The sequence below is a fragment of the Macrobrachium rosenbergii genome, chromosome 37 (assembly GCF_040412425.1).
Source record: "Macrobrachium rosenbergii isolate ZJJX-2024 chromosome 37, ASM4041242v1, whole genome shotgun sequence".
Taxonomy (NCBI): Eukaryota; Metazoa; Arthropoda; class Malacostraca; order Decapoda; family Palaemonidae; genus Macrobrachium; species Macrobrachium rosenbergii.
The window spans coordinates 32,947,366-32,970,619 of NC_089777.1; the positions used below are offsets into that span (position 1 = coordinate 32,947,366).

At 33.9% G+C, this 23,254-nt stretch overlaps 1 protein-coding gene across 1 annotated transcript in view; it reads right to left on the reverse strand.

Annotated features, from left to right (window-relative positions):
• The window catches only part of LOC136825455 (STE20-like serine/threonine-protein kinase), a 114,268-nt gene that overhangs the window by 86,629 nt on the left and 4,385 nt on the right, over window positions 1-23,254 (reverse strand). Inside the window, 9 exon segments of the mRNA XM_067081926.1 lie at window positions 5,625-5,726; window positions 6,749-6,833; window positions 9,966-10,099; window positions 11,842-11,972; window positions 12,662-12,725; window positions 12,940-13,074; window positions 15,011-15,175; window positions 18,140-18,157; window positions 18,159-18,338. Coding sequence (XP_066938027.1) covers window positions 5,625-5,726; window positions 6,749-6,833; window positions 9,966-10,099; window positions 11,842-11,972; window positions 12,662-12,725; window positions 12,940-13,074; window positions 15,011-15,175; window positions 18,140-18,157; window positions 18,159-18,293 — 969 coding nt within the window. The 5' untranslated portion in view covers window positions 18,294-18,338.

The window sequence follows — 23,254 nt, forward strand, 5'->3', positions numbered from 1 at the left end:
TGCCTCTAAGTCTTCGAGGCACTACATATACTGCACCTCAACCCATCCTTAAATAACACAAGTGTTCCTCTTTCCCTCAATCATTAGGAGACCCATACAACAGAGGTGTTCCTCTTTCCCACGACAATTAGGAGACCCATACAGAAGAGGTGTTCCTCTTTCCCACAACCTTTAGGAGACCCATACAAAACAACATTAACTAACTGAAACTACAACACTGACGCCCAACAAGAAAGGCACCACTATGACAATGATGGCATGTTGGTACCACAGCTAAAAGCAAGGCTACAGCTGTTTAACCTCAACTATATAGTTTAGAGTCCAGCAATGCCAGCCAAGCAGCAATGAAGTCTGTCATGAAGTCAAATGGCACAATGAAATATAATCCCTGCAATCACATCACAGTCCAAAAAGTACACAAACACACATCACACTGTCCTGCTCTTACATCTACTTTAAATTCAACTCTTAAGCTGTGACCACATCCTGCTCTGACAGGATACATTGTCAACTAACTATATTTTTGGAAACATTTCAGTATGTTTTCCTTAGCAAATGAAAAGAATGCCATCTGTGTCCATACTCTACAGAAGGAATACTAATGACATGAATATACGGAAACTCCTAAGTGATTTATGCCTCAAAGAAAATACAAAAATTAAGAAAGTTAAGTACTGAAACTAACTTGACTGTAATAATAATAAATCATAATAATAATAATAATAATAATAATAATAATAATAATAATATATATAATAATAATAATCATCATCATGCATAATTAATAATAATATAATAATAATTTTATAGCTGCATTTTTGATTTTCAATTTCTTTCTTCTAATAATTCGCTTTTCCTGAACATCAATATTAGTCAATAATTGTCCAATGTTCATATTTCGATGGATGAAAAAGCGTATTTCTTACATTAGAAATTCTTTATTTTAAAGTATTACAGCAGGTTACTGAAACCTGGCATGTAAATCTGTAGATTCTCCTGATGGTATTTTTAAGGGTATCTCTTCTTTAACCTGCTGTAATACTTTAAAATAAAGAATTTCTACTGTAAGAAATATGCTGTTTCATCCATCAAAATGTGAACATTGGACAATTATTGACTAAATGTTGATGTGCAGGAAAAGCGAATTATTAGAAGAATTGAGAAAACTCAGTATAAAATCAATTTGCAAAATGCAGCCATTTTATTCAACAAAACTTGCCTCAAAGAGGGTCTTCTTCCTTCGAATAATAATACTAATAATAATAATAATAATAATAATAATAATAATAATAATAATAATAATAATAATATCATTATGATTATGATTATGATTATTATTATCATTATTATTGTTATTATTATTTCCCTAGCAAACCAGATCCTGTCAACAGTAACTTAAACTTCTTAATATGTCCACTCAATCCTACTGATTTTTTCATCACACCAGGATGCAAATGGTGTTATAGAACCTTTTCAGCTCCTAATAACTTTAAAGATATCTATCTACCACTTAAAATTTTCACATCCAAAAACTTTTACCATTCTTTGTTTGGTGCTAATCCAACAACAACACTTTTACCTTTCCTTTTGATACAAAAGGTTAGCACTCATCATTTAGATATTTTGCACAATTCGCAATCCACTTGTAAGTTGTAAACATAACAAGATTAGTTTTCACAATGCCTCTAAACTAGCTTCTTTACAAGCATTCAGGATTGTGGCACACTTACTTCCTATTCATTTCAGTAAAGATAAAAAAAAGTTGCTTTCAGGGAATAACTCAGTCCTATCACAATACTGATGATGCAAAACACTTCATACGTGTTCTCGGTGCCCCTGCAGACCCCAGCCACAAGTTTTGACCATTCAAGCAAATTACAAGGCTTAACTTCTATTTTGCTATCTGAGATTATGAAACGGTATAAAATTACAATATATGTATTTAGACTGTCCCAGTTAAAACTTTGAAATTACAGTATATGTAAAAATGAAATGTAGCTACATGTAAAAATAAAAAAACTTAACAAATTCATAACAAAAGATTTTGCACAAATAAAAGAACCAAGAAAAGTGGTATACTCGTACAAAATTCCCAACTAAATTTAAACTTCAGACAAGTTGTTCTAAATGTAACCCAGACATAAGTCTGTATATTAACTGAAGTGGCATCGTGCACTAATAGGCATACATGTAACAAATACCAATTCATGAAAGTTAAGTTTTTTATATACATTTCATAACTATTCCATAAGACTTAAGGAATGAAGATTGAAAATTACAAATGCAAAATCCTGATTCCAAGTGTGTGGAATTTATGAAACTAATGATTACTATATTTATAGCAATACAAGATGTCTTCAATTCTATACTAAGTACTACTGTTGATAAAAGACTTATAGACTACACTGTATATTTGTTAGAGACCCTTTTGACTCTTATACAGCTGTGGATTGAGTTTGAGATCTGAAAAAAGCATCTGGGACTTCATCAATCAACTCCTTATGAGATTCAGAACAAAAATAAGTAATATACTGAATATTACACTACATAACTTTCATGACTAAATTTGTTACAGTACAATAAACCTCTAAATAAATTTCAAGTCCAGTATTCAGATTCTGATTTACTTCAGATGGATTTGAATCAACAAATATGGCAATGAGGGAAATACCAAATGCACCAATTACTGCATTACCCAGACAAATGAGAACAATATAATAAACTCAAAACATCTCACAAATGGATGTAACAAATAACATGCTTATGGAACATAAGCATGTTAAGGAACATACCCATACTCACAATGAGATTTATGACTATATACATGTGTTAGTCCTGAATCTATTGTTTAAGAATTTATATTATTTCCATTAAATTTAGTAATATTTAAATGTTCAGACCAATAAGAGCTAAGAATTTAGGTTCAGTACTCTGATTACTTTACAGTGATCCCAAAATAAGTAAATATGTTCAGACAAGAATATTCTATTATAGCATCTTTCACTATCTATCTGCATACAACTGATTACAAGATCTAGATCAACCTCTCTACACTGGTTCCGATCAACAACTTGTATTAAATGGGTATGTCACCTGCAATGTGGGTTCAAATCTCTCATGAAGAAAATAAAATCTTAATTCAAGACCTTCATACAAAAACTAGTTTTCAGTAAATTGCTGACATGTTTTTAATATTTATGCATATCATATAAATAATTTATGGAATATATAGGATCGAAAGTTGTAGTGTATGGGGCGGTGGAAGTGAGTTGAATGAAGTTCTTAAGCCACTGCCAGACAAGTCAACCTTGGTCAACCTTGCTATTTTCTCATGTTAATGTTCACTTTATTGTTTGTCAATAAATGACTTGACATTGCTCTGTTCTTTACCTGCTTAATGTTATTCATCTACAACTATTATTTATTTCATTTTCTTCATATACAGTAACTTTCTTTTCTATATATTCCCTATACAGTATATATAAATACTTTACATATACAGCACATATTTGCATTTATAAGCAATATATATGTATACAGTATTAAAAAATATATGTGCATGTACCTGCATACATACTCCTATACCAAAGCAACTTAACTGCTTAATAGATACAGAGATATATATAAAAAGATGTGGGCATTTTGCATGTAGCATATAAATATATATATGGAAAAAGTAAGCAAACTGCATAATCATAAATATGAAAACCCATTTTACTTAGGAACCAAACTGCAAATGATGGTGATGATGTTGCTAAGACCACTAGTAATAATATTAAGATAAAATAAGGATAACAACACAACATTGAAAAAGAGGATCTAGTGATGAACATCTAAGACAAACAAACCACTTTTCTTACCAACTCTTTTATACTGATCCTTTTTTTTCCTCTTTCTCTTCTGGAGGCATGGAAATAAGCAAAGAAGGGGTGCTACGGAAAAGAGGGTAGTATAAAGTGCGATGCCACTCACGAAAATTTCAAGCCACGGTATGTTCGGTAAATTCCAAAGCACTCCTTGTGTGTTATGCAATTACAGATACCCTAGCAGATATGAATTGCTAAATATAGAAGAATATTCTACCTATATGATACATTAGCAAAAGAAGGGTTCTGGAATTTACTAGATAAAACAACAGCAACCATATTCTAATATCTTTACTGTTATTATTTAAGCAATATTCACCCTAATTCAGAAAGTGTTAAGGGAGGGGTGTTTGTTAAAAATATGGTTAACCCCTTGGTTGGTATCAGTAATTACCTAAGAAATTTCCTCTTGACAGCCACTGAAAAACATCTATGCATGATTATCCACTTACAGAAAATCTGACTTTGAATACTCAAATTTTCTGCTTTTCTCAAAAGCTATATGACTTCTATTTAACTAAATGCTTCCAACAATTGTCCCTATTTGTGAAAATACACATTACATTCCCTTCATTAGTGCCAGTTAAAACTTAGCGAGATACCAACCAATAATTAACCAACAATAAAAAAAGGACACCAATGTAATGCATTAGCTTACATAAATATAGCACAAATTTATTCTACATTAATTAACTACATATTAAAATATATTAAGTCTGGCATAATTTGAAGTGACACAAAAATATTAATGTAACAGAAATATCTCCATTTATGTGGGTACCGTATCCCACTTTATAATGAATTAGAAAGAATAAAAGAGGACATACAAGGTAATACTCTGGCTTTTGTAGGGGAACTACGCATCATTCATCATGATGTTTTGAAAGATGGTATCTTCAGTTACTGAAATCTACTGAGAACTTCTTAAAAGTTATTAATTAGTTCTAACTAATCTTGAAATAAACATCTGTTAGCCAAAATGTACATGGTAAACTTTTAACAAGGTTTCAGATCTACTCAACTGGTGAAAATTTAAAAAATAAATTTACCTAATAAGCTTAAGACACCCAAAAGCCAGATCCCAATGTCTCCTTGAGATTACACATCCATGCTTGGTGTCGTTTGAAACACGGGTTTCATTAAAACACAACATTTTAAAAAATAAAACATCTGGAGTCACACCCACTGAGATGTAAGTACATTCAACAGTTAGATGCGGAATAAAATAGAGAACACCAACGATACACTTTGTTGTATCTTTGTTTATACAAATAGCAAACATCTCTGGAGTCAAATAATATCAAATTACACAAAGATCCTGGATAATTTTTGCTTTCTGAGAACCACAATCCAAACTAAAAAAAAAATTCATTTTAGCCAAACTACCCAAGCCACAAACTGGTCAAAACTCATACTGCTGCGACAAAAAGGGACGTTACCAAATGAAAATTTTCTTTAGGTTATAATAAGAGTAAGATCAAACAATTTTCTTATTCACAAAGAGTAATACAGTAGATGAAACATTTACAAAATAAAAGATTACATTCTCAGATGTGTAAAAAGATTTTAACTCTTCATCTAGACAAAATTTATGGTAGTCTAGAAAATTATGGAGCTACTCAAATTATCTTCAATCATCCTTCACCTCAAACCTACACTAACATGTGCTTTGCCTTCTTTTAAGACTCTGTAAATGCAAAATAAAAACTCAAAATATCCCATACGGTTAATCCAAACACTAACAAACTGGGTACTTACCTCTGGATCATCTATGACATCTTCTTCAACCACTTCAGCTTTGTATTCCAAAAGCAAATCCCGTATGGGTTTAACATCTAAATCCCGATTAATGAATGGATGCTGCAAACAAAAAAAAATACAGTTAGTAGATAATCATATGATTTACCCAAGGAAAAATTTTGTTTTTCAAATTAGTCTTACAATTTCTATTGGCATAACCTAAAGAACTGAAGTGACAACATTAGTCCACCAATATACAGGCAATGTGTATAAGGCAAAAACTTGAGATTCTCAAGTCTTCAAAACATGAGATGTTTTAAGTACACCAAAATAAACACAGCAAGAGATATAATGAAGCTTCTTACCAAGGTGTACGTTCAAATTTATTACCAATATGACTAAGAAATCTGTTGCTGTGATCAGGGATTAACATCAATTTTTTTTTCAAACTGATCAAAATATTAACAGGGAAAGGGATTCTGATGTTAATAAGACAGAGTCCTCTCAAATAAGAAAATGAGTTTTGTAGGTTGCAACAGTTGTCACGTATTACGATAAAAACAAATCACTCTTACAGTTTATCCCTGTTGAAAACCGGATAAAACAGTAGTTTACATAACCCACATACTGATGCTTATAGATCCACTTTCAAGGAAAACTTGGAAGCCCAAATTTTACAAACTCTACACTTATATTGTAAATGAAAAGGCTCACTTTATTGAAAACATATTCACTGCATCAGCAGGAATACACAATTTTGGTCAAGGTCACAATAAAACGCTCCTGTATAAATGATAAACTTCCACCATCAAAAAGCTACAAGAAAAATTCTCATGTGGCAAAATGAAAATAAACTTTTAAGGTCTAATGTACTATCATCACCTTGATCTTGTTTCATACTTAGCTCTTTCAAGTAACAAGTGGCATTTCTAACTTGTTACCAAGATCTCAAGGACTAAACACCATGTCAATGACTCAACTGCCCCTTTCTTTTCCAACTACTGCAGATGACTTATGGCGGCACCATTCCCAAACTTTACAAAATTTCAAACAAAACTGAATGTTCAATGTTCAAACTCTCATTGGCATTGTGAAAACTGGAAAATAAAAACTGAAAGTGTTCTAACAAAACAATTCTTCACCTTGAGGAGTTCTGCAGCTGATGGTCTCTGGGCTGGTTCCTTAGTAAGGCACTTGGCTATAAAATCGTTGAATTCTTTAGAATACCTGCAAGGATGAATAATTATCAATTAAACCATTAACAAAAAAAAAAGGATAATAATGAACCAAAAATACAATTTGTTGACCTTGTTAAGAATAAAACCCTAACAAGTATATTGCTGGACAATGCAACTTTTTTTCTTTTATGACTTGCTGGTTGGTTAATGAAGATCTAAACATATTATGTAATTTTTCTTTACACAATCCATTTTAGCATGCAGACCCTCCTACTGAAAATGGAGGTCAAGTCATTACATATGATCCTTTAATTATCCGGATCGCCATTACCTGGAACTTGATATTACCCAACACACCTAGACCAGGGACCAAAGCCCCAAAGATATGATATATATATATATATATATATATATATATATATATATATATATATATATATATATATATATATATATATATATATATATATATATATATATATATATTCAAATATATATATATATATATATATATATATATATATAATATATATATATATATATATATATATATATTGGAAAAACAAAAAATTGGAAAACCACTCTCTGATAGTTAGCAATGCTGCAGAGCTTCAACAAAATGTTGGTAACCGTACTTACACTCATAAACAGACTGAAAAATGGTTCTGGGGGGTGGGGGAGGCCTGGAGAAGTTTCCAAGGTGGGGGGTGGGTCGGATGGCTTGGCGCCACAGGAGAGGAGGGGCCGTAAGACTCTGTGGAGAGGCTCACTCAGAGAAGGGGTTGTTTTAGAAGGTTGGTGGAGTTGGGGAGCAGTTTCCCTGGCTGGGAGAGGGTGGGGATGAAGTGTTGGATGGGTGAAGAGGGTAGGTAGACTCTGACTTGCTAGAGCTTGTTGTGTCTCCTGTTTTTATCTTTATGATAGTTCATATTTTATTAATGGATATGCAAAGTATGGCACTGAAACTTGAAATGAAATACATCAAGCATAAAGATGAGAGAGAGAGAGAGAGAGAGAGAGAGAGAGAGAGAGAGAGAGAGAGAGAGAGAGAGAGAGAGAGAGAGAGAGAGAGAGAGAGAGAGAGAGAGAGATATCACTCATTTTATTTATATTTAACACTATTCTTGATTATATTTTTATTGTATTTCCTCACATTTTATTTTTACAACCCAAAAGATAAATGCAACTGTGTGCGTAAGGTACATACATATGCACATAATCATTCTCATTCGCTGGTGTTGGTGAGACCAATACCAGAGTTTTGTTTTGTTTCCTGCTTTTATGCTTGATATTTCCACATTTTACTAATGGATATGTACACTACTGTACTGTAACAAAGCAAAAAAATTAAAACCAAGAAGAGATATATGGCAGAGAGAGAGAGAGAGAGAGAGAGAGAGAGAGAGAGAGAGAGAGAGAGAGAGAGAGAGAGAGAGAGAGAGAGAGAGAGAGACATCACTGATAAATGTCATATGTACTAAGGCTGTACACACAGGGTGCTTTAAACAAACACTGTTTTCATGATAGGAAAAAACGAGTAAAAAAAATTAAATGTGCCATATATACTCATATATCGTTTGATTTCATACCATGTGACCCTTAAAATTTCATCCATAAACATGATTTCATAATATACATATCCAATGTATCATGTGAGTTACATTTTCCATACCCCAATAACATTAGACTAACCTCTTTTCCTCTTTAAAAGGAAGCTTTTCTGGAGTGCAAATTGAGATGTTCTCGCCTCCAGTTAGCATACAAGGTCTGATTTCTAGTTTTAATATGGTTACTCTTGTAGGCACTACTGCTAAATTTTTCTTTCTAGTATTAATCTGGTTACTCTTTTCTGCATACTAAGTTTTTTATTTCTAGTTTTAATTTGGTTACTCTTGCCTGCATACTTGCAAGTCTTTTATTTTCAGTTTTAATTTGGTTACTCTTTTCTGCACTGCTTCTAAGCTTTTTACGACCTTCCTCTACAATGGCACCGAGAATTGGACAGCATACCACCCAGTGCACTGTAAAAGGTTGGTACTGTCTCCTCTTCCCTAGTAGTAAATGAACACTTAACGTATTGCAGTATTTTTACTTTATTAGTTTGTAAGTCACCTGTGATAATGATTCCTAGATCTTTCTATTAATGACAACTTTTCACATCTTTAACAAGTAGATAATCTTTGGCATTACTGTTTTTACAATGTACGTGAATGACTGGATTTATCCAAGATGAATGGCATCTGCCATTTTACAGACCATTCCATTATATTCTCCATGTCTTCTTTAAATTGCTTTAATGCTGTACTGGCAACCAAGCAAGGAATGTTGATAAGTAACTGTCTAAAATGCTACTCACCTACCACTGATATACTTTCTTGGATTATTCTCTAAATCTAATCCAATACAAGCTATCAATTATTCCCTTCAAAATATCCCTCAAACGAGAAACTAAAAAATTTCTGTGTTCTTTACAAAGTGCAATGCTAAACAAATATTGCAAAGAATAAAACAACTCAATCAATACCACCCAAACAAATAACTGTCACTGCAAAATGTTTACATCATGTATATACACTACTTTTATAATACATTCCCACTGCATATAAAATTTTTTTGAAAAATGGTATAGAATTAGTGAAGATAACAAATTAAACGTGAACATTTTACAAAGCATACCTTTACCAAGTCACTGAACATATGAATCTATTGCAATCATCATTCACACTCATCACATTCTGTATGTCCACTCCAGAGAAAGCCTACTTATTCATACAAAAACTTTTAAAAATAGCAAATTTTAAAATTTGTATTTTTCCTAACATACAAACCTGAAGTTCTTTATGCAAGATAAAGCTCAGGTCCATAAGAGAAATCTTGTGCAAAGAACAAAGGTTTGTATTTGTTACAAACATATAATTAATCACCTTTCAACTTTAATGGCCATGGGGAAAATAATCCTTAATTTATGTCATTCACTTGGAGGACATGATAACAACACTTACAATAACAACAAAGAGATTGTAATTGGACAAACACCCTCAATACAAGCCAGTTAAAAATTTTTGCGCCCTCCATGGCCACATTTGGCATGTCACTTGCGCAAACTCTTTTCATCACATCCACTTTTCTTGTTACTTTCTCCCTTATAAACTTTTGTAAAGTTAAAAGTTTATACACTTACTTAGAAGGGTAATCTAGTCTTGGGGGGTCTGACTTCTGAATTTTGAGCATAACACGGACGGGGGAAACATCATGATTTGGTGGGTCCATCTGTGCAAACTCTATCAGAGAGATGCCAAGAGACCATACATCAGCCTAGAAAAAAACCATAAGAAATCAAAATGCAGACATACAAGAACATAAAATGGCATCAAAATATGGACTTATAATTTTTCGTCTATATTCTAGAGTAATCACAACTTTAATATTGCTATAAACTTGGATAAGACAAAATGTTCAGTTCAATTCTACCAAGACTGAGCCGATCACATAACCAAATAACAATATTTTACTGAAAACCATTAAAGTATACTATTCTTTCATTTTTTAATGTAATGACAAACAGGGCAGGAAACACAAAGGTCAATTTAGCACTGGCAGGATGTAAACAAGTACACAAGGGAGAAAATGTGGCACTTGGGAGGAAAAGCGATGAATCCACCTCTCAATAAATATGAGATTTCAAAAAACCAAACCAGAAGCAAAAAAGAGATTTCAAATCATTGGCAATAGTGGGAGAGAAATCTCACCAAAGATTTTTAAAGATAAGAACAAACATTGTAAGGAGACAATAATCTCTAGGAAAGTACACTAGCATACATATATTAATCTCTATGTAAATATAAGTCCTACTAAAAGTGTTTTCAAGGGAGCAGCAAAAAACAAGGCATAACAGAAACACTAAACTTTAATACAGAAAAGCCTCAAGAAATCATACATGAGGGCATGAGTACCAACATATCAGCATGGTTGTGGCTGTATATAAAGAAAATCCTCTTTTTCAAAACCAGCAGCTCTTTCTCACACGGCATAAGAAAGAAGTTTGATAGGATGAGAGACACCTTCCCAGCAGGAGTGTGCGACATCTTTATCCAATACAAGAACCATCATGAACTCTGGTACTCGCGAGGCATGTACATATGCAAGAACCAAAATTTTATACTTGAATATGACTAAAAGGAAGACAGATGGGGGTGGGGGGTGGACAATAGGCCACTGCCTTACGAGAGGGATAACAGGATGGATTCCATGACGACATATCTATTACTGCAACTAAAATGCTCCCAGCATCCAAATTTGATGTAGGCACCATTACTGATGCAGATGACTAAGGGACTGTTGCAAGTGAGTTCTCTACATATGAGAATTCCAGGTACCAAGTAAGGCATCAAAAATAAATTTATCATACAAGGGTAAACAGTTTTAAAGCCAAGAAATTCAGGGAAGCCATAGAAAAGCATGGCTGAATGACAGAAGATCAGCAGGGTAACAAAGGGAAAAATAAGTGCACTACAAAAAGGTGTCTAAGTAAGAACAATCCAAAGAAAAAGTTGAAAACAATTTTGGGTCGAAGGTACGAAATTGTAACATCAAATCAAGTAAAAAATTCATAAGCAAAATAATAAAAAACAAATGAGGAATAAAATAAAAGGAAAGAGGGTACATGTCACAGTAATTACTGCAATGCCCACTACAAGAGTAAGAGAAACCATTTTTCTTACAATACCATTCATCAGTAAAAATATGATGGAAATACACCAATATACCTTATAACTGCATTCATTTGAATATTACAAGATGAAAAGTTAAATGATAAATGAAAAGTATGGTAGCATGAGGGAAGAATAATAGTTATAAGAGCCACGCTTCAAAGAACAAACATCACCTAGGCTGGCAAAGTTTTGACTAACTGATTACTTCTCATAACATAATGTATTGTTTTTGGCTAGGGTTCACCTTTAGATTCAAGGTTTAGCTAAATTTCCCCCAAAAGGCCTTAAAAGTTTCTGTAAAAAACGTCTGTCTGGACAGTGCTTGAACCATCTAAAGATGATTACCTTATAATCATATTTGGCATCAATAAAGGTTTCGCACAATATCACTTCTGGCGCTAACCAATATGGCGTCCCAATGAAAGTGCCTCTCTTGTCGTATGTGTTCTTGTTTTTCGCAGATACACCAAAGTCAGCTGAGAAACAAATTCAAAAGAAAGAATTAGAACATGGAAGATTTTTCAAAAAAATATTCAAATCATAAAGCACTGGCCAATTTAGTGAATTCTGAGCACATATATCCCTGAAATAATCAACATATCTATAAAGTTTGCTACTAAGTCCAATCATCAAAACTACTAATTATCAAGTTTTGATAATATTTAATAAAAAACCTTTAACCATGTTGACCTCTTGTCCAAAGTCTCAATTATCCCTGAAAATGTACTTTCTTGTGTCCCACACACAAAGCAGAAAAGCCAGGAGTGGCCATTCACTCATTCATTTTTATTAAATTATAAAACCCACACACTATAGTTTCTTAATTGATATACTAAAATGTCAATACTTTGTACCAAGTTACTTTGGTCTGGCAAGAATAAGACTTTCAAGTCAAATTTCATACCTTAAAAATTTAAGGATTTCTTATAAGCTTCATTGTTACCTAGTCAACAAAAATACCTGTCCATTTAATAATGATTGTCTCAACAACTGCAACTCCTATTTCTCTACTCTCTTCAAATACTGTTTATCATTATATTAATGTGTACATAAAACATTCCCACTTTCTTTATATTTAAATAAAGAGATTTTATTAATGTGTACATAAAACATTCCCACTTTCTTTATATTTAAATAAAGAGACTCAATAAATCAGACAACTTACCTAGCTTTACCCCTCCATCCATTGTCAAAAGAACATTACCCGCTTTTAAGTCCCGATGTATCACCTGAAAAAAAATATAAAGTGCCTCATTAGGAGCTGAGAAAAAAATAGGAGCTGAGAAAAAATATAAAGTGCCTCATTAGGAGCAAGTTAAATAACCAAACTAGGTTGAACATCCACCTCATGAAAATCTAATAGTTAAAAAAGGACAAATACATACCACATCATTTACATTAACTACTGCAAAAAAATCCTAATACATTCAGTACAACACTTACTTTGTTATCGTGTATATAACATAATGCTTCACATAACTGCTTACAAACGAAAGCAATTTGTGGTTCAGCAAGAGGCCTGTCCAAATCCCGCATAATAGTGTCCATAGCCCCTCCATCACAATACTCCAAGTACATCTGAAATACAGTTTTAAAAATGAAACATAATATTGAGAGAGAGAGGGACAGAGAGAGAGCGTGCATTTTTTTTTTTCATTATGTGCTCCCATCAAAATCCATTCCATATTTCCCAGACTTTAAGTACTAGGCTAATAACTGCCAAATGCCATAAAAATAGACAAGTCAAATCTCATAAATCTCTTTTGGGGAAAAAATTCACAAGAATGACAATTAGCATATGCTGAGAAACATATCAATCACAATAATTGCTGTATAAAATTTATTCCTTACTGAAGCATCTTTCTCACAAAATATTATAGGTTCTTGCCTTAATCTAGGTAATGAATGTAATGTGTAAAGTTAGTAAACTGAGAAATTACTCTGAAAACATTCTTCCATCATAGTGAAGATTAGGGTAAAACTTCACTTGAATTTGCACCAAATTACAAAAGTCTCTTAAGTACAAGAGGTATTTAATTACAACAGTATCTCACAGTATAGAAGTTCAGTAGAATACTAGCACTGTTTAAGCTAAAATCTATAACTGGCAAGAAACTTAGCTTAGCTAAACTATTTATGAATAAGTGGAACTTAGCAATATACTGTATATGCAAGTAAGCTGGAAGTGGATGGTACTTGGCATCACAAATAAGTGTGGGATGACAGTGTCTACTAGTAATGAATCGTGTGGTAAGGTTTGTAACATGCACAATGACTGACACTAACTTCAAGGTCAGTCTGATCTAATTAACATCACTGTCAATAATGATTTTGCCAGGATATCCCAGTACATCTTCAATACTTTTCATATGCACTTTACTATTCCTTAAGAAACTACGTATCTTGAGACATCACCTTTTAACAGAACTGAATGTCTCGTAAATCACCTGCTGCTACCTCTACAATATATCGATAGCTTCATTTGTGAATGCTGCTTAGAATACAAAAGTAAATTCTTAAATCACCTCCAGAAATTATCACCTACAATATTATGTTGAAAGTGTCACAGAAAGCAAGATAATGCAATAACAATGTAACTGTGTGTTTCACGCTAGTACAAGCTCCTTACAATTACAGTACATTGCCTATATGTAGTTTTTGGTGTATGAGATGAGCTACCATACACAAGGCCTGGAAATTGTTACTTAGCATCTATAGCCCTTTCAAATTCTAATAATGCAAAATTATATATATAGTTTTCCAACTGTTCAGTTCCAATGAGTGTTTATTACATTAGCCTACACATATAACAAAAATTGAAAATCTACTAAAAAACATTTGGGGGGAACATCTAACAAAATCTGGGATAAATAAAGACAATTTGCAAAAAGAACCATACTTGTAAATTAGTTTGTCTTGACCTGTACACTGATAAGCAATTTTGCATGTTCTACTTTTCATCTTACAAGTAAAAAACGTACCTTAAACCACAAACTATACATCACCAGGGGGAATTTATTCAAGTAGCTACCACTTACAAACAAACTCATTGCATCTAATAATTTTTTGGGGGAAAAATTTTATTTCAGGTGTTGGAATTTACATTATCAGGTACCTTAAACTTATTCCTTTCTGTTTTTACTTGATTAGTACAGTCTTTCAAACGTATTTTAAATTTAAAAATTCAGTTGTAAACTGCATATCACAGAAATATTCTGTCATAAGAAATAACTATTTAAAATCTGCACCCATAGCAAATGGCTGTATTGTTAAGAGAGTGAGAAACTGTAAATGTAAGAGGCAAGCTAGTGATAAAACTGGCCAGTGAAACCTGAAGGGTTAATGTGGAATTATACTTGATTTTTTTTCTTTGAAACATTAAACAATGAAGAACTTACCAATTTATTTCACTGAACATGCAAAATATGACATAGCTACTTTACAGAAAAGTTAAGTACACATGCTACAACAGAATACTCAAAAATAAATGAGAAAATGGAATCATAAATCTTACCCATAACTTTCCGTCAAAGTGGTATGCTTCAATGAGTTTAACAACATTTTCATGCTTAAATTCAGAAAGAATATCAATTTCAACCATAAATGTTTCAAGATCCTCGTCGGCTTCTAGAGTGACTTGTTTGAGAGCAGCAGAGAGGTTCGTCTCTCGATGCATTGCCTGGGAGAGAAGGGGGGCAAAGATCAATCATATCAGTTTAAACAGATTACAAAAATACAGTACATAAACACAGTAACATTTTAACCCCAATTATCAAATCTTTAAATTGCTGTGTTGACAATAATACCTAACAGGATAATCAATAGCCAAAGCCTTAAAACATTTAACTTTTCCTAACAGTTCAGTTCTATGTAGCAGCAAGAGCATTTTTACACAAACCTCAGCCTAATGACAAGAACAGTCCTCCTGTAGTAAAAGATACACACAATAGTGTAATTACCAGTACATTTTTTCTGCTATAAATGAATGTCCCCAAACATTTGCACTGAAATTTCAAAAGCACTATACTGTACTGTACATAATTCTATACTGTCATTTCCTAAAATGACTCTAGTGTTTGGAACCATATTAATTGCAATATGTATACTTTAACTTTACTGAAAACAATCAACGTAGCACCTATAGGGCCATACAAACTAGTCAGCATTATGTGATGCACTGTGTAAGTACTGATGGGTCTATGAGTTTTTACCCTCTACTTCTCATTCATGCTCTTTAAACTTTTCCTACTTGGCTGTCCAATCTGCAACTTATTCATGCTCCATTTTCCAGTCATTACAATGATGAATTTTTAATTACTTAATATTTTTCATAGCTAACAAACATACAGTCTTAATGTTAGGATAAATCTTCTAGCGCCAGCTGGAAACCAGTAAAAAACATAAAATTGTAGAACAACGTATTGGTGGCAATGGAGTTTGGCTACTCGGGTGAGATGGGAGGAAACAACCGACCTACCTTCACCCAAGTACGCCGTGACGTATCAGTTTCTTCCAGCCCAAGGAATCCATTGGGAAGTGGCAAGAGGTGGGCAATATACGTTACGACCGTAGGTTTGTTAGCTATGAAAAATACAAATTAATTAAAAAGTTGTCATTTGTTCATATGCGGAACACACCTAGGTCTTAACGTTAGGATAGACTCACTTTTGGTGGGAGGAAAGGAACTCTTGAACAGACTGGAGGTTCAGCACACCAGGTCTTGTTCTCGGTAAGGTAAAAGCAGAGAATAGACAAAAGCCTCTGACTAGTCTAATAAAGGATATTAAATGATCAGACCACTGGGCTAATATACATTTGTATAGGAACAATGTATAAATGGAAAAAGAGCTGTGTCTGTTAAGCCAACAAACCTACATTAGCCACCAATTTGTTTATCATTCCTCTCTTCCCTTGTTAGAGAGAGAGGAGGGACTAGCTTCTGCAAAGAAATATTAGTATATTGGAAAACTTTTCTCAAAGAGAAAGGCACTCACTCACCTGTATCTAGCCACTTCCAGCTCATGATGGATCAATCTTCCTACTGTCCACCATAAGAGAAGGTGGGGAAAATAGATAGAAAAAAGACCAGTCATCTTATTCACTCTCCTTCATAAAATCATCTTAGGTAAGATACAAACTGTCCCGCTAGGTAAACTGGATGAGCTACACAACTTGCTGAGCAGCCACCACCGGACCAAAGGAAAAAAGTGTCCACGGACCTGCGGGCAACGTCCCAAAGATACAAGGATGTGAAGGTTGCTTGACGAAGCCACATACCAGCCTTCAAAATCCTATAAACAGACAAATTCTTCTTAAAGGCTAATGAAGGGCCTAAAACCTGAATATCATGTGCTCTTGCATGCACTGTGTTGAATTAGAGGTTGTAAAAGAGCTGTAAGTACAACTAATAACCTCACATAGCCAGAAGATGGTATTCTTGGACACTTCTTTCTTGTTCGACGCCTCAGCCTAAGGTGGCGAGTCCTTTTCAGATAATCATGCAGTGCCCTAACAAGACATAAGTGTAACTTATCTGGGTTGTTGTCAACAAAATATCCTAAGGATGGAATGGAAAAGGACTCAAATCTATCACCATGAACTGAGGGATTCTGAGTTTTAGCTACGAATTCCGGGACAAATTTGAAGGCTACTGACCTCCAACCCCCTGAGTCTTTAACACTAAAAGAGACCCCATGGAGTTCGCCTACCCTCTATGATGAAGCTAGAGCCAGCAAGAAGACTGTTTTAAGGGTCAAGTCTCTGTCAGATGACTGTCACAACAGTTCATGAGGGGCTCAAGTGAGACTGCTTAGCACCATAGTCAGGTTCCAATTAGGAATATATTTTCACAATGAAATGGCATTACACTGTGATAAAAGTTTATTCTTATTATCATTCATCACCTTTTCCTTAAACTTTTGCGCATCTACTATGAGCCTCTCCTAAGTAACACATTCCCACTGTGGAATTTGATACAACTTTGTTATAGTACTGTATTTCAAATTTTTTGTTTTGGTAAATGTTATTCAACATAGCACTAGCTTGTCATCCAGATGATATGGCCACCAAGCATGAAAAACCATCAAGAAACCAAAATGTTCTCAGTACTATAATCATAAACTTCTCTACAGGTGTCCATATCTTCCAACATGTATTGCACCTTAATTGGTTGATTAACTGATTTATAGATTTTAGGCATACATGCCAAGCACTGGGGCAACTAAGGCCATTCAGCGCTGAACCAGAAATTGACAGTAAAACTTTGAAAGGTGAAACAGGAGGAAAACCTCGCAGTTGCACAGTGAATCAATTGTTAGGAGAGGGTGGACAGTAAGATAGAAGAAAGAGAATATGAATGGAGGTACAGTAAAAGGAATGAAAGCAGTTGCAGCTGGGGGCCGAAGGGACGCTGCAAAGACCCTTAAGTAATGCCTACATTGCACCACATGAGGTGCACTGACAGCACTACCCCTACAGGGTGCAACTTAATTGGGTCGGTCAAGGACAAATAATCAAAAATCAAATTATGTAGTTACAATAACTTTGCTTATAAAGCTAAATAAAATTATAATGAAATCTACATAAGCAGGGCAAAAAGTACTGAAATATTCAAGTACTGTATTCCAAGATCATTTCTACTTACTTTGTACACTTTACCATAAGGCTCCATCTCCCAGCTCTCCAATGATCTCCCAAACTTCTTCGGGATTGTCAAGTAAAACATTGTGAAAGACTTTCTTTTTCTTATTCGAGGATCCGCCCTTGAAAATATCTTTGAATTTGGAGATGAGCGGCATCTTTCAATAGCACCGGCTGTCCAATTACATGGTATTTAATGCAACCTGCAAACAAAAACAAGAATCAATATAAGTACAGTGAATTGGGACAGTTGAAGCATTTTCAACTACTAATTTCTTCCCCAAACAGCAAATACCATGCATTCAGTTCAGTTCTTTAAGCATGAACAGGTACATTTATAAAATACTAATAAATAAGAAAAAGGTAATAGTAAACTTTGCACACCATAAAGTACTGTACAGTAAAGGTACTTATCTTTGAACACTAATTATATCACAAAGGATTAGGCATGTCATGACCAGGATGTTTGTACTTCAGTGCACAATTATATTTGCAACAACTGTATCTTAAGAGAGAATGATATTGAAAATAACTCGGGTATTCAAGTCTTCACAATGCATAACCTCAAAAAAAGAATGCTGATACACACAGTTGTGGGTGTATGTTAACTCTTTGTAAATCAGGATAAGAATACTGTACCCTTAAAACACACCCTTAAAACACAGAAATTCGTACACTAGTAATTTGGTCAACTCATTGAGATAATCCTTGTAACTACATCATTAAGTAATTTTGGGGATAGTTATAGAGGATATTACATTACAGTTCTTTGAACTCTAAAGGTATATCTCAGAAACTGAACTTCCAAATTTGTATTATATTTATATTTAGCTTCATCAGTTTTACAGTTTTCCAAAGACTAATTTTCCAACTTCCATGTTTCTGGAAGTTTCTTGGAAAAATTAATCCTATTTTTGTCCAGCTCAGAACTAAATTTGAATAAATTTTTTATTTAAACACAAAAGATAAATGTGAATATGACCTACAACACAGACTTTTTTTCTTTTAAAAGGGTAAAAAATCCTAAGTATATAATGGGTTGGTTAGTTTAGATGAAGCTGGCTTATAACAACCAAAGCTCTTGGTCTAAAGGCAACCCATAAATGTCATAAGACAGAGACGGAGCAGATAATTTTCTACTTGCATTCAGCCTGGGACTTTTGATTGAATCACGATTTCTGTCTATCAAACAGCAATTAAAGCTTCATTAAAATTTTTTAATCTTCTGAAATTCCAAATAAAATTGAACCTGAAAATGCACATTTGTGTTATTCAGCTATCTGGGATGCTGGGAAGGGGAATATCATTTGTTAATTCATGTATCATTAAGTACAAACAGCTGGTCATGATCTTACAGTCAGTATAATAGATTAGGCCTATTTACAAGAAATATGTCAAATCCAATAAATGACAACCAATTTCACAGCTTAACCTTAAGAAGCCTTTACTGTACTAACACATAAATGGTTTAATCTTTGAGATGACAACTGGCAGCAAGAAAAGCCTCTAATCTGTTAATCCTCCTGGTAGCCTAAGCCTAGTGAGGTTTCCCATTAATCTCATTATTTTGACATTCAGAACACTGCACTAGGCAGAAATCAAATTGTGTCATCAGCCAAAAGTCAAAATGCTTTCCTAAAAAGGTCATAAAAGATGATCTTTTCACTGTTTAATCTCAGCCTGGAAGGTTCTCTGTACTGCATGACCTCCAAAATGTTGAAATTCAAAGCTCTCTCCACAAACTTAAGCACAGAGTCATTCCCTTCTGAGACAGTCTTCCAATTATGGTTAGCCTACTTGTAAATTTTTGAATGACCCTTTTGTCAATTGGTTGACAGGTAAACAACAAAAACATTGTCATTAACAAGTTCACGAGCAGGATTATGGGCACGAAAGTTATCCAGCATCGAGGACAACCTTTGAGTCATCCATATGAACTTTCTAATAAATTTTATATGAGTATAAGATGCACTAGGTCATCTACAAAAAAAGAAACTCCCAGGGGAACTTTTTTCTGCACTGTTTTGTAGCTTCTCAAATCACTATGATACACACAGGCTTATCTCAGTGCAGACACTTACTGGACAATAGCATTCATCTCAAAATTATTCAACTTCCTTCCCTATAATTTGCACTAATTTTAGCTAAATCTTGGTTGTAAAAAATCTGCTACCTCACACCTACAATTAGGAAAAGGGATTGATGCACATAATGTAGTACTAAAAAGCATACGCCTACATAATGTTAATACTAGTGGACCAAGAACATTAAATAAAAAAATACCAACGATAATATTCCTGTAGTAACTAAAGTGCCTCTCAACTACTTTCTCTATTCTCCTTGTTGAAATTCAATGACAGTACAAAAAAACATCCCTCCAAACCCCTTGTGCCTACAGTGAAAACTTGGGCATCACACTTCACATGGTCAAAAGAAGCAACACTAAAGTAAAGACCAATCATACAAACTTCATGACCTGGTTCTAGGGATTTCAGTACAACACTGGACATAAAAAGGAATAAACCATAAGCACCAAGGTTCTTGCGTAAGCCAGACGGTACAATATGAAACATGATCATTTTCCCCGTCATAGTTCACAAACTTTAGATAATACATGTAGGCTAGCCTACTGGAGTTATAGAAATAGGCCAATAATGGTTTACCATTTTACCAAATTTGACAAAAATCACTTTTATCTACATAAGAAGAAATGCAAAGGGGTGACAGACAATCTCCTTTCTTGCACATCCAGGCATAACTGTCAACCTTCCTACTAAACAAGACTGATATTCCTTCAATTATGTAGGAGTTGTAAAGACAAGGTAAGAGTGATCAAACCCCTCACAAAACAGACAGACCATTTCCTTCATGAACATCTATGCAAGGTTGTCTAATTTTGTACCAAGTTTGAAAGAAATATCTTTGACCAAATACGAGTATTGTAGTTGTGACAAGGTACAAGTTACAGACAGACAAAGAGTATCTCCCGTCATAATTTCTGCAATACTAGTTTTTAAATTGGACTGAAATTGTTTCATCCTCATAGGACTTGTAATGAAGTGTCACAGGCAAACCAATGAACATGAGTGTCGAAAATATATCAACAAAGCAAGTATGACATGCATGCTGAGAAACAATTGATATCCCTTCACGAACATCTAAAGTATACACATTAGTCTACTCTTGTACCAAATTTGACTGACATCCCTTAAACCTCATACAACAAGTTGCAATGACAAGGTAGGTATAAAAAAATACTAAAGATGGGCTGAAGGACAATCTCCCCTTCATACACATCTATGCATGATGATCTACTTTCATAGTTACCTAATCTAACTGACATGCCTTACATCACATAAGAGTTATGACCTTCGAGTTCAGTCTCATGATGTCACAAACATTTGAGCGATGATATTTGATTTGATACACTCAAGCCCTGTCATTTGAGGTTGTATTAATATGAAATTTGTGAATGTAACATATTTTGATACTGTAATTTACACAGCCTATAATGTGTGAACATTAAAGAATCTTGTTTTCCTTAATGAAAATGGATTTCTTAACTACCAGTTAAAGTGTTGTTGTCTATCACAGAGCTTATATGAGGCAGCTGTTGTCAAGGGGACAGCAAAAAAAAAAAAAGGACATTTAACTGAAGTGAATCAACAGATATTCTCTTACAAATTACACCTAGAAAGTTTCAGCTTGGTTGTAATTCTGGTTTATCTTTTTGTTCAATTTGAGACTCATAAACCTTTTAAAACCTGCTGAATGAAGTAATTGCAAGTGAAATACCCACAAAAAATTTATGCTGGACCAAGAATGGGATAGCATACATTAATGTTAACTGAGTAGACAGTCAAGAGTAATACTGTACTTAGATATGGCAGCTAAAATAAAAGGCAGTTGGTGCTCATTCTTCAGTGAAATTCTTGAATGAACACTGATGCTGTGGTATTTTTGCAATTTGTAATATTCCTGTTGGATGTGAAAAAATTTATATATAACATACAAATGTTTTTATAACTGTCTCACCTGATCAACAGTACCAACCATTTTTCTTTCAGAAAAACTGTACCACCTCATAATTTATTGGATCAAGGAATCAGAAGGAAAGCAAGAGGCTTTGTGTATACAAGGGGGCCCCACATTCTCCCGCAGTATACATAAAAAAGAAATTGACTGTTAAGGTATAATGCATCAATAATAATCAAATCCTGGAGAACTATATACAAAACAAACATGAGACTAAAATCTATCAAGTCTGGAACAAAGAACTGAAGCTAGAATAGCCTATGATAATGAAATGAAAGAACTGAAGCTAGAATATGATAATGAAATGACAAAGTTGGAGGCTACCTTCACGCTTCCACTGCTGGGTAGTGGCTAAACCCTCTAAGCTGTAAATACTTTCACAACTTAAGTTGCTTCATACACCTACAAAGGAGGGTCATCAGCAGCATGTCAAACCCCATACACACACATTGTCCCATCCACTAATATCTTACATGCATTCTCACACTTCTTGAAATCTCAGATCTCTACTTCCAATAACTGTGTCACCCCCTCTATTCAGCCCTTTCTAATTATTCCTTTCCTTCTTCCCCTAATACTTATGACCTAAACACTCTTTAAATCACCCTATCAATATCCATTCTTTTCTGATGACTGAATCATTGAAAATATTCTGGTACATCCTGTCACCTGCAATAACCTTTTAAACACTTCTAATTAATTCATCCCCACATTTCTCGTTCCAGCAATTCCTCTGACATAGCATATACTGTGAAAAAATTAATCTCAACAGCTTCAACCTTTTGCCTTTCTCTTACAAACAAAATCTAAGTTTCACTTCTATAAAGGAGAGCTAGTTCAACAATTCCTTCATACACAATCCCCTGCACTTATCCAGCTACCTTTCTGCAGTACATATATATTCTGTGACACCTCTTCTCTCATCTGACCATCATTCACTATATTAGCGACCAAATATTTATACAAATCAACTGCTTCAATTCTTTCATTCTTATCTTGGTATTTGGTCACCACACAGGATGTTCTTTAATAAAAAAGACTCCTAATATTGCATATAAGAATCCAGCAAGAAACTGAAAAGCCT